The sequence below is a fragment of the Oncorhynchus nerka genome, linkage group LG10, assembly GCF_034236695.1.
Source record: "Oncorhynchus nerka isolate Pitt River linkage group LG10, Oner_Uvic_2.0, whole genome shotgun sequence".
In the NCBI taxonomy this organism is placed as follows: domain Eukaryota; kingdom Metazoa; phylum Chordata; class Actinopteri; order Salmoniformes; family Salmonidae; genus Oncorhynchus; species Oncorhynchus nerka.
In genome coordinates, this window is record NC_088405.1 from 85462737 (window position 1) to 85482133 (window position 19397).

At 43.3% G+C, this 19397-nt stretch overlaps 1 protein-coding gene across 4 annotated transcripts in view; it reads right to left on the reverse strand.

The window, feature by feature from the left end:
- Positions 1–14666: 14666 nt before the first annotated feature.
- LOC115136189 (rap guanine nucleotide exchange factor 6-like) overlaps positions 14667–19397 on the reverse strand; it is a 149879-nt gene continuing 145148 nt past the window's right edge. For all 4 annotated transcript variants that reach the window (XM_065023878.1, XM_065023879.1, XM_029671731.2 and 1 more), the window contains 3 exons: positions 18520–19070; positions 16763–17050; positions 14667–16330 (listed from right to left, as the gene is read on the reverse strand). In XM_065023878.1, the coding sequence (XP_064879950.1) occupies positions 16308–16330; positions 16763–17050; positions 18520–19070 (862 nt within the window). In that variant the 3' untranslated portion in view covers positions 14667–16307. The remainder of the gene's footprint in view (positions 16331–16762; positions 17051–18519; positions 19071–19397) is intronic.

The following is a 19397-nucleotide window of genomic DNA, read 5'->3' on the forward strand; positions in this document are numbered from 1 at the left end:
ATAAAGAAAAACCCTTGAATGAGAAGGTGTCCAAACATTTGACTGGTACTGTTATATAAATAAATGCATCGGATAAGGTTTGGGTCTAAATGTAAAATACACCATGACAGTAATAAGAAACACAAGTACAGTATTCTTTGCAGATAAGAGAATGACGCAGATGTCATCTCAACCACCACGTTAACCTACCATTGCACAATGCATCTTTCAGACTCAAACCTCCAAACCCTCTCTACCTAGACAGATGGCTTATTTCCGAGCTGTTCCCAGCCCAACGACACTCCCTCCATCACTTTAAAAAATCACACAGTGCTTTAATCTCGCACTGCTCTAATGTAATGCATCACTTCTTTAAGGCATAAATGAAGTACATTCTCCTCTGGAGCGGGATCAAAGCCCTGTTTCCTGCTGTGCCAAGCTGGGGGCGCAAAGGGCCTCACACTGAATCAGAGTTCCCTCTTTCTTCTCCTCCCTCTCCTCCTTTCTCTCTTACACCCTCACTCCATCACTCTCCTCCTCCAGCACCGCCTTTGATCCCTCAGGTGAAGGGCTGCCAGGCTGAGGTTGTGTGTGTGTGTGTGTGTGCATGCGTGTGGTGGGGGGATGCAGTTGAAGGCAGTTAAGAGAGAGAGGGGGATAGATAAAGTGGAAGAGAGGCCTTAAGAGAGTGTGCTAGAGAGAGAGAGTGCAGAGCATCCTTCACCCCTCATGCTCTCTCAAACCTTCCGACCCTCCAACCCCTCTCATCATTGTACGGTGATCTCCAACCCCTCTCATCATTGTACGGTGACCTCCAACCCCTCTTATCATTGAAACGTGGTGCTCTTCCGTAGGGAGAAAAGTCACTCGATCTTTGATTAACCTTCGTCTGAGCGGTGGTGTATTACTGCTGACCTTAGTGTATTAATTCATATGAGACCAAAACAGAACTAATCATATAACGGGATGAGAGAATCACTGTGTACATCTCTCAGCATAGCCGTGGGAGGAAATAGAGGTGCTGATGGTGCGGCAGCACCAGCTGAAAAATCACAATTAAGACAAATATATTATTATATATATTTCTTTACAGAAGTAGTGCACTAGGCCTTAATAGTCTTGTATTAGCTGACCAATATATTTGTCTGTCTGTAGCACCAGCGCAGGCAAAAAGATTAGGCCCCCCCCCATGGCTATGGCTCCCACATAGTAAATGCTAACTACCCAATATCTTTGTGAGCATTTGCAAAGAATAGGAAACCTCCCTGTGTGATCACTTTCAGTATAATTTAACACTGGATCATTTACATTCTGTGGGAGGGCCCTAGAGCTCAGTGAGGCTTGGAACAGTTAAGTTGTCCTATGATGCTGCTGTCTGTGCATTCTAACTATGGTTTTGAAGTCAGGGCCGTAGCTGCACTCCTTAAATGAGAGTGATGTTTCTAGTTAGGGGATTGATATAGATGCTCCCCATCATCAAGTCCTTTATGTACTGCTCTGACCACCTTTGTACGGCTAGGGAGGAAAGATTATGTGTTGGCTCTGCAAACCTCAATGCTGAACTGATGAGTGGAGCCATACACACTCTCAAATAAATACTGGCCTCAAAGACTAGAAGTAACATAGTAAACGTAAATCTGTGACACTCAAATTAATATCATGTTACCTTTGGTATGGTTACATGAAACAGAAGGTTATTTAAGCCAAAAACTCAGGGAGGGAAGTTGGTCGGGGCGGGTGGGCATGTAATGTGAACGTCTAGCGTGTTCGAATCTCATCACGGACAACTTTAGCATTTCATGTCATTAGCAAATTTGCAACTACTTACTAATTTTGAGCTACTTTGCAGGATAGCTAATCCTTCCCTTAACCCTAACTTTAATCCCTAGCCTTAACCCCTAATCCTAGACGAGTTTAACACATTCTATGTTCGCTTTGAGGCAGATAAAAACGAGCCATCCAGGAAGAATCTCGCTGTTCTGGACGACCAGGGGATTTCACTCTCTGAGGCTGATGTGAGGAAAAGTCAGAAAATAGTGAAGTCACAAAGCCGCTGGCCCAGATGGCATCCCTGTCCGCGTCCTCAGAGTGAGTGCTGACCAGCAGGCGGCGACATTTCGGACGTCTTCAACCTGTCCCAGGCAGTAGTCCCCACCTGCTTTAAGGAGACAACCATCATCCCAGTGCCCAAGAAAAATAAGGTGACATGCCCAAATGACTACTGCCTTTCTCATGCTCACCTCGGTCATCATGAAGTACTTCGAAAGGCTGGTCATAGCCCACATCGAGGCATACTGCTCCAACAGATTCACTTAAGATGCCATTTCTATCAGTATTCACACAGCTGTAACACACCTGGACAAAAGGAACACGTGTGAGAATGCTATTCATTGACTACAGTTTAGCATTCAACACTATTGTTCCCTCCAAGTTCGGCATCATGCTCAGAGCCCTGGGTCTGGACACCACCCTCTGCAACTGGATCCTGGACTTCCTGATGGGCAGACTACAGGCTGAGGATGGGTAACAACACCTCATCCTCACTTACTTTTAACACAGGGGCCCACCAGGGGTGGGTCCGCAGCTGTACTCCCTGTTCACACACGACTGTTTGGCTTTGCACGACACTAACTCCATCAACTTTACTGACGGCACTACGGTTGTAGGACTGATGACCAACAATAATGAGTCAGCCTATACGGAGGAGGTAAGTGAACTGGCATTATGGTGTCATGACAACAACCCCTCCCTCTATGTCAGCAAAACAAAGGAGTTGATTGTTGACTTCAGGAAGCAAGGGGTGGGGGGGGGGCTGCCCTGATCCACATCACTCTTGTCAAGAGGCGCAGCAGCATCTCTATTTCTTAAGGCAGCTGTAGAAATGTAAAATGCCACCCCGGGTCCTCTCCAAATACGACAGCTGCACCATCGAGAGCGTCCTGACCAGTTGCATCACGGGAATTGCTCTTTTCATGACCACAAGGCCCTTCAGTGGGTGGTTTAGACGGCCCAGTACATCACTGGGACAGTGATCCCACCCATCCAAGACATCTACCCAAAACTGTGCCTGAGAAAAGGGACGCAGCATAGTCAAGGACCTCACAATCTGTTCTCTCCATTATTTTTATTTTATTTATTTAACCTTTATTTAACTAGGCAAGTCAGTTAAGAACAAATTCTTACTTACAATGACGGCCTACCAAAAGGCAAACGGCCTCCTGCGGGGACGGGGGCTGGGACACTTATGCTGGCATGCACATACATACACACACACACACACGTTGGAACACAGTGACATAAGCATGCACACATACAAGCCCACACACGTAATTCTTTATTTTTCGGGTCCATAATAAATGATTTATAAGCCATTTCTAAATAAGTGATAATGGCTGAGAAGCTGGTGTTTGGAGGACATATTGGCATGGGTGTTGGGCCTAACAACAGGGCCTAAGACGAAGGGCTGGCAAACCATTCTAATATATCCTCCAAATACTGGCTTCTCAGCCATTATCACTTATTTAGAAATGGGAATTATTACTTTAATATGTGTTATACATATTCAAATAAAGATTAACATATTTTCATTAATGTTATTTGAATGAATTTATTAAAACGATTTCATCCTCCCACAAGATATTGTCCCGACACAAATCTAGAATTCCTACCCAAGCCGGCTGGTTGTTCGTTCTACCGGTTCGGTTGCCAGAGACGCGACCCAGTGGTTAAGTCTTTTTGTTCTGTATCTATAGACGCAACCCAGTGGTTAAGTCTTTTTGTTCTGTATCTATAGACGCGACCCAGTGGTTAAGTCTTTTTGTTCTGTATCTATAGACGCGACCCAGTTGTTAAGTCTTTTTGTTCTGTATCTATAGATGCTGTACCCAGTCTTTTGTTCTGCATCTAGACGCAACCCAGTCGTTAAGTCTTTTTGTTCTGTATCTATAGACGCGACCCAGTTGTTAAGTCTTTTTGTTCTGCATCTATAGACGCAACCCAGTGGTTAAGTCTTTTTGTTCTGTATCTATAGACGCGACCCAGTTGTTAAGTCTTTTTGTTCTGTTGTTAAGTCTTTTTGTACTGCATCTAGGATGCGACCCAGTGGTTAAGTCTTTTTGTTCTGTATCTATGGACGCGACCCTGTTGTTAAGTCTTTTTGTACTGCATCTATGGACGCGTTGTTAAGGCTTTTTGTACTTGACGCGACCCAGTTAAGTCTTTTTGTACTGCATCTATAGACACGACCCAGTGGTTAAGTCTTTTGTTCTGTATCTATGGACGCGACCCTTAAGTTTTTTGTTAAGTCTGTTTCTTTTTGTACTGCATCTATGGACGCGACCCAGTTGTTAAGTCTTTTTGTACTGCATCTATGGACGCGACCCAGTTGTTAAGTCTTTTTGTACTGCATCTATGGACGCGACCCAGTTGTTAAGTCTTTTTGTACTGCATCTATGGACGCGACCCAGTTGTTAAGTCTTTTTGTACTGCAGTTGTTAAGTCTTTTTGTACTGCATCTATGGACGCGACCCAGTTGTTAAGTCTTTTTGTACTGCATCTATGGACGCGACCCAGTTGTTAAGTCTTTTTGTACTGCATCTATGGTTAAGTCTTTTTGTTCTGCATCTATGGACGCGACCCAGTTGTTAAGTCTTTTTGTACTGCATCTATGGGCGCGACCCAGTTGTTAAGTCTTTTTGTACTGCATCTATGGGCGCGACCCAGTTGTTCGTTCTAAATGTTCTATTGTCATACAGACTGGAAACGTTCTTATCTCCTGCTAGCTAGCCAACTACAGCTGCATTTTCATTTGTTTAAGCTGTTTTCTAGTGACATTTATTTGGATACAACCATAACAGTGAGCTAATGAGGAGCGATTTCCCCTAGAAAATGTTCTCTCTCGTCAGGACACTGTTGTTCAGAGGATCTACAGTAGCCAACAACACAGCTAATAGAATCACTTTAAACTGAAGCTGGAGAGACTGCAAACAAGCTGCACTTCGTTGTATATATCCCTAAAAATGATGGTGATTCATGATTTCGACTGGCTGAGAAAAGTTGCCTGCCTGTCTGTCTCATCCCGACATGTTCATTACTATGCTACAGCTGGAGATCCAATTTGAATATTGAAACAATGCTGCAAATGTCGGAGACAGAGCTTTATACAAATCTCCGCTGTTGAAAAATAAATGTTAGTCTAAAAGAAATGTGAGAATGTCTAGATGCTTTTTATAGTGGAGATCAAGTTTATAAATGGCCTGGCTGGGCTGATGAAATAGTGGATTATGCAGTCAGATGGAACAGAGTAAATAGGCATTTTAACGACAGATTTAGCTGGTGGTAACTTCTGTAATAGACACCAGCTGGAATTCAGTTTTAACCAATCAGCATTCAGAATTAGACCCACCCGTTGTATAAACAATTTATAGGGTATTAACAAACAGTATGCTCACCATTTACTGATCATTACACCCACATTTGTAAATTTTAGTAAGCTAGTTATTCACAAATGTATATATATTTCCTTAAATATCCTGTGTTGTGTGCTTATTATTTTACGAGGTACTGCTGGAATGTCTACCCATGTTATGCCCACCTTTTTGTGAGAAACTACACCGGTTACTCAAAACATTTACTGAAGTATTTATAGGGCATATATAGCGCTACTTTTAGATTACGGGTAGCAAAAATACTTTAATAAATGGCTTATAAATGTGGGAGTAATGATTAATAAATGGCGAACAAGGGCCTCCCGAGTGGCACAGCGGTCTAAGGCGAGGCATAACTACAGACCCGGGTTCGATCCCGGACTGTATCACAACCGGCCGTGATCGGGAGACCCATATGCCGGCGACACAATTGGCCCAGCGCCATCCGGGTTAGGATTTGGCCGTGGGGGCTTTACTTGACTCATCGCGCTCTAGCGACTACCTATGGCGGGCCGGGCGCCTGTTGGCTGACCTCAGTCGGTTTCCTCTAACACATTGGTGTGGCTTCCAGGTTAAGTGGGCAGGCGTTAAGAAGCGCAGGAAATTGGGGAGAAAAGGTGGTAATATACACACACAAAAAATGGTGAATCTACGATATTAATACCTTATAAACGGTCCTTTAAAGTGTTGGCCACACCACACGCACTGTCAAATCAAATATACTTCCGTCCCCATTAACAGCAGGGAATAACATGACTGGAGGACAGGACCATTTCCCTTGAGTCACCGTTGACTTATAGGAGGTACAGAACCCCACAAAGGGCAATGACAGCAGACAAATATAAATCACTGGCTCAAACAAAGTCAGAATGGTGTTGTTTCAACACAAACCAATTTTGGCAATTTGCACATTAATGGGAAGGGCAATATCCCACAGAAAACAGGTTTTTCAAATTATCCTCCTACACACACACACATTCTTGATTAAAACCGGAGTTTGAGTTTTTATTGGGAGTCAAGCTGATATTTTGAGAGCTGAGCATCTGCAGAGGAGGACCACTGCCCCCTGGTGCCCATTGTAGGTTAGGCAACTATTATTACTGCAGAGGGTTTGGACAAGACAGTATCAGTAGCATCACACACAGACTGTTATATTCTGACACAAATCTCAAATGAATGGGATCATATACACTGAGTGTACAGAATATTAAGAACACCGTCCTAATATTGAGTAGTGCACCCTTCTTTAACCTGTATCCACCCTTCATCTACACTTACTGAAGTGGATTTAACAATTGAAATCAATAAGGGATCATAGCTTTCACCTGGATTCACCTGGTCAGTCTGTCTTGGAAAGAGCATGTACATAATAGTTTGTATACTCAGTGCAACTCCACTAAATTGTATCTGCAATGGAGGACAGGCGGTTTCATCCAGTCCACTCCAGGCATCCAGATGAACCACCCTTTTAACTTTGTTTGGACCTTTTCTAGCCTATTGACTGTGTCCAGATACTTTGGGGATGGAAACATTGTTGGGGATGTGCCTATTATGAGGTAGGTCTCAACCGTAGCCTTGCTGCTGCACTAACAGCACAAGACAAAAGCAAGCCTTGTCCGAGCCAGAATGGCCAATGACCTACACTCAGAAGAAATTGTACAGTTAGTGTACAGTATTGTTCCCTGGGGTACAAAAATATAAATATACAAAACGTACCTTTTAAGATGTGTACTGCTTGGTACATTTTTGTACCCAATAGTTTGACTATGAAGATACAATCATTGGAGGTGTGGTTTAGTGAGGGTGTGGCTTTCAGTTAGTTATACTTGGCCACCGAGAGTGGAAGTGTTGTACCAGTTTAAGGGGTCTATAGTTATGTGAAAATGTCTCATGCCAGTTCTGTAGTCTTTATAAAGGCTTACATAAGGGCATGTGACAATAAAGAGCTGGAATTAATATTGTAGTGACCTTAATACAATATTGAGCGACCTTGTCAAGAGGTCCAGACCTCTTGGTGTGATGGTTAAGGTGTGGCTTGAAAATTGCTGGACCCAGGTATGAGTCACAGGCGGCGCTAGCCCCCCAAATTTGCTTCATTGGTAACAGAAGGGGTATAGAGAAGAGGTACATTTTTGCCACTTAAAAGGAACAAACAGCTTTGTCACTGTGAAGGTATCCTAAAAATTGCACATTTTGACCTTTTGGCTCTTAAGGTACAAACTGCAAGCGTACAATTATGCATCTATAACTAAATGGTACAATGGACATACCTTGGCTTAAAAGGTTACCACTACAGTGACAAGCATTTGTAACCCTTTAAATACAATTCGGTACAACAAATTCTGAGTGTAGTGCAGGAGCTTGATGTACACCCCCTGGACAGGAAGCTAGGAGGTGCGCCAGGCTGCTTGCATCGCCGGACAAGGTGGTGAAAAATGACAAGGCCAACAGGTGAAGAACACCACACCCAAATGGCATCCTATTCCCTTTATAGTGCACTACTTTTTAATCAGGGCTCTGGTCAAAAGTAGTGCACTATAAGAAATAGGGTGCCATTTAGAATTGATTCTGAAATACTGGGCTGTCTGGATAGTCATTATGCACCAGACTACCCTGTCCCTGTTACAGGCCACCCTCTGTCCCTGTTACAGGCCAGTCACCTTGTCGCCTTCATTCTGTCCACACTAGTCTAGTCAGGACATATATAACACTGTCCAGACAACAGTGAGGGTAGGGGGTCAAAGGCTGGAACACACACAGGACACTCACTTCCTCCACCTCTCACTCAGACAGACCTAACATGGTTAAGGTTAATCTGACAAGAGTCAGTAAGCCTCGTCTGAGCCAGAACAGCCCATATAAATCTGAGACACCAACAAAGAGACTGAGATGCACTACAAGCTCTTACACTAATAAGCAGTGGGAAAAATACTACTTATTACAGTAACGGATAACCCATGAGTTAGTGCTGGTGGGAAGCTGGGTCTCTCAACCCTTCCCAGGAAGAATATACAGTTTAAAGCATGTTAAATGTTTTACATCAAGACAGTGAAGGAGGAGGAATAGAATGAGCTCTTATATAATGGAGCCCTCAGTCAGGGCTTTGACTGGGATTTTATACCCAAGATGGAAGTGTTTTTCATTTGAACACTAATATGCTGTTCCCACGGTCTCAAACGGTTAATTAACCACTGCTCACAGCTTTCATTTTTGACAAGTTATATCTTTAAAGTAAAAAAGTGAGAAAGGGTTTTCACATATTGAATCCATGTAGGGCTATGTGCTTTTCCCTCTACTTCCCAACCTAACTCAGAGAGACGAAGTTAAGCTTTCTGATGTATAATTCATATTTTGTGTAATTTTCAGGAAATCATTTCCAGTCAACTCAGCTGGGATGTGAACTTTCCCTCTCCATTCTGATCAATTCTCTGTGAACTTCTGCACACTTTGAATATGCTGTTTAACATGCTGGTCAGAAACCCCTTGCTATTAATCAGATAATGAATTAGATAGAAAATTATGAAGACTTTGGTTGGGTTACATAAATGAAATGATCCCAACCACTAGCATATTGAGACACACACCATGTTGAGACAGACACACGTCTTAAAAACTAAAAAGATCATCTCTGTGTTTTTCCCACTCTAAGCACAGCCAGCCCCCCGAGGAGTGTTGAGGAGGAGTGTTCTCAAGATGGCTAATTAAAGACACCAGGGTACTAGATGGCTAATTAAAAAGACACCAGGGTACTAGATGGCTAATTAAAAAGACACCAGGGTACTAGATGGCTAATTAAAAAGACACCAGGGTACTAGATGGCTAATTAAAAATACACCAGGGTACTAGATGGTTAATTAAAAAGACACCAGGGTACTAGATGGCTAATTAAAAAGACACCAGGGTACTAGATGGCTAATTAAAAAGACACCAGGGTACTAGATGGCTAATTAAAAATACACCAGGGTACTAGATGGTTAATTAAAGACACCAGGGTACTAGATGGCTAATTAAAAAGACACCAGGGTAATAGATGGCTAATTAAAAAGACACCAGGGTACTAGATGGCTAATTAAAAAGACACCAAGGTACTAGATGGCTAATTAAAAAGACACCAGGGTACTAGATGGCTAATTAAAGACACCAGGGTACTAGATGGCTAATTAAAGACACCAGGGTACTAGATGAACAAGATGGCAAAATAAAAAAGACACCAGGGTCCTAGATGAACAATAAGCCTAATTAAAAAGACACCAGGGTACTAGATGAACTAGATGGCTAATTAAAAAGACACCAGGGTAGTAGATGAACAATAAGCCTAATTAAAAAGACACCAGGGTCCTAGATGAACTAGATGGCTAATTAAAGACACCAGGGTACTAGATGAACTAGATGGCTAATTAAAAAGACACCAGGGTTCTAGATGGCTAATTAAAGACACCAGGGTACTAGATGAACTAGATGGCTAATTAAAAAGACACCAGGGTACTAGATGGCTAATTAAAAAGACACCAGGGTACTAGATGAACTAGATTCACATTGCAGCTCTAAATACTATAACATTGATGTGAGTTGTTCTCAGTAGAATAATAGAGATTAGAGGTATACTGTAATACCAAGCATAAAAATGACTTCTCTGATTGAACAGAGAAATCAATGCATTGATTAAGAGTAATGCTCAAAGCACAAATGATTGAATATGAGGCTAAACGGGTGGAGTGAGTTTCTCACAACGAGAGAAAAGTTATTTCGATGCACTTAATTATCTTTACACTGCAAGTAAGAACAGACAAACAAACGTTTAACAGTTTATTATTGTCAAAATTCATTTCAGTTAACTTGTAGAAATAAAATGTACTTTTGTTTTTTTAAAACATTCTCTTAAACAAAAATATAACAAGTACTTACAATCACTGGTAAAAAAAAAAAAAAAAGCATACAAGCAAATAACTGTCTTTCTAAAAGACATAAGGTACAAGAGCTATGAAAAGTGTAAGACCAAAACAAAAGTAAGCCACAGACCAAATAATACCTTGTAACCGACATTGGGCAGCAAGTTGCTACAGTCAAGCTTACAATTGTGCAGTTCTGCTAAATGCCTATATTTTTGGAGTTCCATATAATTTCAGCTCACTTATTGCAGTCGGGGTAATAGGACAGAGACCAGAAAGAGTTGTGAAGCACAAGACTTATTCAATAATGACTATGAAGAAAGCCACAGTGTTGGCAGGTGCCTTTGCATTCATTCTTACTAATATATCATTATAGCTTGTGTGTGTGTGTGTGTGTTCCACTACAGAACTGTCTGAAGTGGGATTGGCTTTAGCCCCATAACTGTTGTGTATAGTATGGGCTGAATCTAGAGTGGCTTAAACTGAATGCCGGGAAAATATACCATTTCAATATAAAGTCCCTGCATTACTGGTGACAGTAATCAGCCAATCAAATCGACACACAGGGAAGCTGGATTTCATGCTTGAGGAGTTTAGAGCACAACTGTTCTATTGAACATCAGGGGTAGTTTTTGTTCTTCACAATGTGCAAGGCAGGCTATTTCTCGGTCTACTAGTGGAAACGGGTAGGGTTTGGCATCAATCAATAAACTGTTACCTGATCAATATGATCAGCTGAACTGAATGGACCAGGGTGAGCCGGCCACGCATACGGTCAGCGGACAACCAACACAATATGATCAGCTGAACTGAATGGACCAGGTGAGCGGTCAGCGGACAACCAACACAATATGATCAGCTGAACTGAATGGACCAGGGTGAGCCGGCCACGCATACGGTCAGCGGACAACCAACACAATATGATCAGCTGAACTGAATGGACCAGGGTGAGCCGGCCACGCATACGGTCAGCGGACAACCAACACAATATGATCAGCTGAACTGAATGGACCAGGGTGAGCCGGCCACGCATACGGTCAGCGGACAACCAACACAATATGATCAGCTGAACTGAATGGACCAGGGTGAGCCGGCCACGCATACGGTCAGCGGACAACCAACACAATATGATCAGCTGAACTGAATGGACCAGGGTGAGCCGGCCACGCATACGGTCAGCGGACAACCAACACAATATGATCAGCTGAACTGAATGGACCAGGGTGAGCCGGCCACGCATACGGTCAGCGGACAACCAACACAAGTCGGATCATCATCAGTCGACAAAATGGATGACTGCTGATGTCTGTTAAACAAATGCCTTGGCATTTTACACAGTTGTGATCTTAAATTAAACAACACAATCAAAAGATAGGAGAGACTACCTCATATTTTGATTATACACACTGAACAAAAATAAATTCAACATGTAAAGTGTTGGTCCCATGTTTCATGAGCTGAAATAAAAGATCCCAGAAATGTTCCACAAACACAAAAAGCTTATTTCTCTCAAATGTTGTGCACAAATTTGTTTACATCCCTGCAAGTGAACATTTCTCCTTTGCCATGATAATCCATCCACCTGACAGGTGTTCCATATCAAGAAGCTGATTAAACAGCATGATCATCACACAGGAGCACCTTGTGCAGGGGACAATAAAAGGCCACTCTAAAATGTGCAGTTTTGACACACAACACAATGCCACAGATGTCTCAAGTTTTGAGGGAGCATGCAATTGACATGCTGAGTGCAGGATTGTCCACCAGAGCTGTTGCCAGAGAAATTAATGTTCCTTTCTCTACCATAAGCTACCTCCAACATCATTTTAGAGGATTCGGCAGTATGTCCAACAAGGACTCACAACCGCAGACCACGTGTAACCACGCCAGCCTAGGACATCCACATCCGGGTTATTCACCTGCGGGATCGTCTGAGACCAGCCACCCGGACAGCTGATGAAACAGGAGTATTTCTTCCTGCAATAAAGACCTTTTGAGGGGAAAATCTCATTCCGATTGGTTGAGCTTGGCTTTCAAGTGGGTGGGTCTGGCTCTCAAGTGGATGGACATATGCCCTCCAAGGCCCACCAATGGCTGTGCCCCTGCCCAGTCATGTAAAATCCATAGGTTAGGGCCTAATTGACTGTTTCCTTATAAGAACTGTAACTCAGTAAAATCCTTTACATTTTTGCATGTTGTGTTTATATTTTTGTTCAGTATATACATTTCTGCTTTCTCCTCAAAGGTGATGGACAGTAATACTAGGTCCTGTATGTTATAGGATTCTGAATATAGAATGTAATAGAACCCTACAGAATCAATGATAGAACCATCCACCCTTGTAGATAACGGCAGGGGTCGCAGTGCTGAGAGAGAGAGGATGACACCACAGTTGTCTGAAAGCAGTAGAAACTGATAAAGGCTCTGTTCCAGATTGTGCTCAGTGGGATACATTACAGAAACTCCAAATAGAAATAGATTATGTAGAACACACATGCTTCCCTATCACGTAGACAAGGGAATAATGTCAGCTCTGTACATTACATTTCTAATATCTGAGAAACAGATTGTTGCCTACTCCATAATGCGGTGGCTTTGGATGAGGACATGTTCAGCAAAACAATTTCAGCACGGGAGGCCACAGCCAGTGAAGCCCTCAGGACGTTAAGGGAGGCAGAGTCAAGACTTACAGTTGAAGTCAGAAGTTTACAGACTTAGGTTGGGGTCATTAAAACTCGTTTGTCAACCACTCCGCAAATTTCTTGATAATTAACAAACTATAGTTTTGGCAAGTCGGTTAGGACATCTACTTTGTGCATGACAAGTTATTTTTCCAACAATTATTTACAGACATATTATTTCACTGTATCACAATTCCAGTGGGTCAGAAGTTTACATACACTAAGTTGACTGTGCCTTTAAACAGCTTGGAGAATTCCAGAAAATTATGTCATGGCTTTAGAAGATTGTTATGTTAATTGACATCATTTGAGTCAATTGGAGGTGTAACTGTGGATGTATTTCAAGGCCTACCTTCAAACTCAGTGCCTCTTTGCTTCACTTCATGGGAAAATCAAGACATATCAGCCAAGACCTCCACAAGTCTGGTTCATCCTTGGGATCAATTTCCAAATGCCTGAAGGTACCATGTTCATCTGTACAAACAATAGTATGCAAGTATAAACACCACAGGACCACGGAGCTGTCATACCACTCAGGAAGGAGAAGCGTTCTGTCTCGTAGAGATGAACGTACTTTGGTGCAAAAAGTGCAAATCAATCCCAGAACAACAGCAAAGGACCTTGTGAAGATGCTGGAGGAAAAAGTATCTATATCCACAGTAAAACGAGACATAACCTGAAAGGCCGCACAGCAAGGAAGAAGCCACTGCTCCAAAACCAACATAAAAAAGCCAGACTACAGTTTGCAACTGCCCATGGGGACAAAGATCGACTTTTTGGAGAAACGTCCTCTGGTCTGATGAAACAAAAATATAACTATTTGGCCATAATGACCATCGTTATGTTTGGAGGAAAAAGGGGGAGACTTGCAAGCCATAGAACACCATCCCAACCATGAAGCACTGGGGTGGCATCATGTTGTGGGGGTGCTTTGCTGCAGGAGGGACTGGTGCACTTCACAAAATAGATGGCATCATGAGGGAGGAAAAATTAAGTGGATATATTGAAGCAACATCTCAAGACATCAGTTAAAGCTTGGTCGCAAATGGGTCTTCCAAATGGACAATGACCCCAAGCACACTTCCAAAGTTGTGGCAAAATGGCTTAAGGACAACAAAGTCAAGGTATTGGAGTGGCCATCACAAAGCCCTGACCTCAATCCTATAGAAAATTTGTGGGCAGAACTGAAAAAGCATGTGTGAGCAAGGAGGCCTACAAACCTGACTCAGTTACACCAGCACTCTGTCAGGAGGAATGGGCCAAAATTCACCCAACTTATTGTGGAAAGCTTGTGGAAGGCTACATGACAAGTTTGACCCAAGTTAAACAATTTAAAGGCAATGCTACCAAATACTAATTGAGTGTATGTAAACTTCTGACCCACTGGGAATGTGATGAAAGAAACAAAAGCTGAAATAAATCACACTCTCCTATTATTCTAACATTTCACATTCTTAAAATAAAGTGGTGATCCTAACTGACCTAAAACAGGGAATTTTTACTAGGATTAAATGTCAGGAATTGTGAAAAACGGAGTTTAAATGTACTTGGCTAAAGTGTATGTAAACATCCAACTTCAACTGTATAATAAACACCTATACAACAACACATCAAGAGGAGTCAAACCAAAATCGATCCAGAGAGCAGAGAGTTCCTCAAAAGATTCCTGCCTAATGACAGAAAAGGGGCAATCACAATCTTTGATTTTATTATAACAAAATATTAAAATAGTATTTATAGAGGACTCTTTTCATCTATACAAGATCTGTATAACATTAATTTATGACAAACCAAAAATATATGTATAAATGTATACATGCACTGTTTATATATAACCATTCATATTTTCAAGTCTTAGTACGGCAAAACAAAGAAATCAACAAGCGTCACATACAGAACAGACAGCTGAAGGAAAGACTCCCAACCAGTCAGTCCAGTTATATCCCTAATGACAATACCATTCAGCAGTTTCACCCTCAACCCTAGAGGGTTAAAACCTCCACAAATAATGAGCTTTTGTTTGCAATAAGAAGAACAAATTAAAGCAAATTCTTTCAAATACTTTACAAAATGTACTATTTTTCAAATAGCTATATTATGAACAAGAAAAGGAGATGTATTGAAATAGCAGTTTTGCAATGCATTTTCCATTGACAAGCATTGTTTTTTCTTTTGTTGCCATGACTACTAAACCAGATTAGCAGACACTTAACAGCCAAGATGGAAGAGGTACATTAAAAGAACACACCAAATGTGTTGTTTATGCTGCATCCACATATTCTTACTGCATAAAAAAGACTTTACATATCAAATGAACCTGAAATCATAATACTTTTACATTCGAGCTTTTAATTCAATAGACAACTACTAGTGTAACAAACACACTAAACAAGTTTGTTAGCATCGATGTAAACAACTTTGGGCTGTTGGCTGCACGCCTCTCATTTAAAGCTTACCAAATAACGTTTGTACAGTGATAATATTTTGTTTTACAGTACTGCAATAAAATAAAACATTGTACTATTCTACAGCAGGGAGCCTTTTTGTTTGTCAACTCATTAAAAACAACTTAGAATAACATTCATTAAACATACAGACGGAAGCATGCCAGTAAAGTAGCGCAGGTTAACAAGCCAGGAAGAGAGAGCGTCTGAATAGATGAGGGTGTGGTGCAGCATACACAATGGCCTGAGATGCTGTTGAAACTCCACAAGGTGCAATAAGAGCTGCCCACACCCACTCCTCCATCCCCTGCAAATTAAAAGATATGTGGAGTTGCTCTTAACTTGAGGGCATTTCTGCCGACTGCCAGATCTCTGCTTTCTAAACTACAGAGAAGAAAAATAAATGCTTTCTCCTTTCTTGGATATGCATGCCATTTAAAGCTGAGCGCAATCAAGCAAACGGCTAAAAGACACTCACTTTCATGCATCGACTGAGGAAAAACCATAAAAAAAACCTGGGACAAGAAAGCACCAAAGCAAATGGAGGTACTGTTAAAAAGACATGGAGTGATCAGCAGGCATCGCCCATCCCTTCTTCATAAGCACGGTGTCCCAAACGCCTCAGCCATACCCCGTGACATCACATCTCAGTCTGTTTAACAGCTCTGTTCCAGGGCAGTGGGAGTCTAAACACAGGACAGTTGATGATTGTACAAGTTCTGTGGGGGTGTCGTTGGTTTGGACTGGAGCAGCCGTCAGCTGAGACTGAGGACCTGGAGAGCAGCGAGGGGTGAGAGGAGGCAGCATGGCAGGTTAAAACCACCTTTCCCTCCCTCATCCTCTCACCCTCCCTCCAATGACCTGCAGTGTCCGTTGTGGCGTCTAGCTCTACACAGCCGACACCTGCTCATCTGCAATAGATAAGAGGAGAGTTAACCTAACACTGAAGACACAATTACTTCAGACAAAACATCTAGGTACATCTTACAGCACTATCAAAGACATATTGGTATGCTAAGTTATCGTCTCATGTGAAATGTGTCAAGCTAGTTTTGCCTCTAACTAAAGACATTTTGCCATTCCTAACATTCTATACTGTGACTTCACCTGCTTACGGTTGATAACAGACCAAAAGGCCGCAACAAACTGAGGCTCAGATTACATGCAAATCAGAGACATTCAACGGTGAACCATTTGCCAGGTAACCCAACTGCCACTAACTAGGTAACTCCTGCAACATCACAGAGAGCTATAGTCTAGTCTACTACAACATGGCCTGCCTGGTGCTATGGTCCTCCATGTTGTCCCTGGCTGGGGCTTGGTCTCTGTCTTTCTCCACATACCATCCTCACTATCCTCCAGACCCTGTAGGCAGACGCTGCCTGGCCTGGACTGGCCCTGGGATTCGTGGCGGTGGTTCACCCCCAGGCGCCGGGCCTCCACCAGGCCTCCGGGGCTCTGTAGCAGCTTAGACCTCTGCAGGGCCACGCTATAGTCGGGCGGCCGCAAGTGGGGGAGCCGAGGAGGAGCTCCATCTTGTCCGTTAACCAGGGTGAGGCCCTGGTATCCTGGAGGGGTGGGCGGAGGCCCCCTGTACCTATCGTCCTTGGTGGGAGAGGTTACACAATACACTGGCCACCGGGAATGAGGGAGGAAACAGGGAAGGGGGGTGTGACGGTGATGAAGGGGGGAGGGAGGGAAAATAAAACAATGAGCTGTTTCACCACCATTACGTAGCTACTAAACCACTGAAATAAAGACACCGACAGGCAGGTGGTGTAGTTGGTGTGTGAGATGAATGGTAGCAGCAGATTTGGCATGTACTCTACTGCTCTTCAATAGGCCTGGGACGATACCAGTAACACGAAGGAAACAAAACAGTGGATTTAACTTCTTTAGGAAGTTAAGTGGATTAAAGTTCTTTAGGAAAACTGTCCTAATGTTGGAAACAAACATTATGTTGTCAATTATGTATTTACCGAGCTATAAGTACACACTAGCAGGTTTTTTAAAAGGACCAAAGAGTGTGGTCTGCTTCATGTTTTTTAAATCTTTACCATGGAAACATTTTGTGATACTGGTATCGTCCCGGCCCTACTTTTTAATCCTCCCGTCCATACAGTCAGAGGAGGATACAATCGCTTTGTCCCAAATGGCACCTGATTCCTTATTTAATGCCCATAGGGCTCTGGTCAATAGGAATGGACTACATAGGAAACCCTGGTCAAAAGTAGTGCACTTTATAGGGAATACCACTAACTCAGTGCTCTGCTGCATTACAGAACACCCTCTCTGCAGCATTACAGAACACCCTCTCTGCAGCATTTACAGAACACCGTCTCTGCAGCATTACAGAACCCCGTCTCTGCTGCATTACAGAACACCGTCTCTGCTGCATTACAGAACACCCTCTCTGCTGCATTACAGAACACCCTCTCTGCTGCATTACAGAACACCCTCTCTGCTGCATTACAGAACACCCTCTCTGCTGCATTACAGAACACCCTCTCTGCTGCATTACAGAACACCCTCTCTGCAGCATTACAGAACACCCTCTCTGCAGCATTACAGAACACCGTCTCTGCTGCATTACAGAACACCGTCTCTGCTGCATTACAGAACACCGTCTCTGCTGCATTACAGAACACCCTCTCTGCTGCATTACAGAACACAGTCTCTGCTGCATTACAGAAGATTAAGTAAACAGAAAAAGCCTGATTCACAGGTTATAGAAGTAAACCAGCTGGAGAATACAGTCTGTGCTAGAGTAGTAGTAGTAAATGCAGCTGAGCAAATCGCACGAGCAGGGGACCTCGGTTAAAAAATCCCACTATACTGCAGTTCTGTGGACCGCATGGGTGAAAAAAACAGAGGCAATTTGTGCCACAGCTGGTTTTGAGACTGGTGGCCAGGCAAAGCGAGTGTATCCAAAGCCATAAGAGAGGAAGTAAAAATGTTTTTCCAAAAAGTGTACAAATCTGCTGTTGTCATTCCTCAACACACACCACACCCATCTACACACAGCATGTCACAAGCGGGATTTACAGTTACACACTAACACCACAGTACAGGTGATGGAGAAGACACAGTTGACCCTCACCTATGAGGCCTTTCTCGGTGCTTGAAGTAACAGTTTTGTAGATGGGGGCTGTGCTTTGGGCTGCGTCGTGCCCCTCCCCGGGGGCAACTGAGGCACCGTCTGCAGTGCGGCGTTTGATGGTGCCGTATTTCCCCTCATATGTGTCAGACAGCGAGGATGACGAGGCCCAGCTCTGCTGTGATTGGTTGAGCTCTGAACTGTCTCTGGAGAGCCTCTTGGCGTCCTCTCCTCCCCTGGATCCCGACCCTGGTGCTCCCACTACCTCCTCTCCGGTTGGCCCAGCCTCCACCTCTACTATAGGCCCTGCTAGCTGGGTGTGGCGGAAGCCCCCAGGCGCCAGGTGGTCCCAGGCAGGGGGTCGGCCCAGGCCTAGAAGGGGGACAGGCAGGCTCTGGAAGCTCTCATGGGAGTTGGAGGAGCAGGAGGTCCAGCTTCCCCGCCCGCTGTCGACCACACTGTCCAGGGAAGCGTGGTCGGGGGCCAGTTCCTCTGTGGAGGTCGAGGAGGTGAAGGTGGAGCCCCGCATCACCTGGCCCCGCGCCAAAGACAAACTGACCAGGAGAAGAGAGAAGGAAAAATAATGAAACACAGAAGAAATGATAATGCAAGAATGGCACCGGAGAGGATGGCTGTTGTTTTATGTGCTCCTAACCAACTGTGATATTGTTGGACATCAGAACAGCGATTACTCACCTCGAACTGGACAAAGATTTTTTCTTTAACGAGTCCGACGCGAAGGATATACTGCTTTCTCTGAAACGGGCTCAAATCCCTGTCATTTGCGTGAAGAAATTAATTGTATAGGTGAGTGAGTAAACCCCCTCTACCATCCAATTAGCTACCGTGCAATCATTGGATAACAAAATGGATGAGCTCCG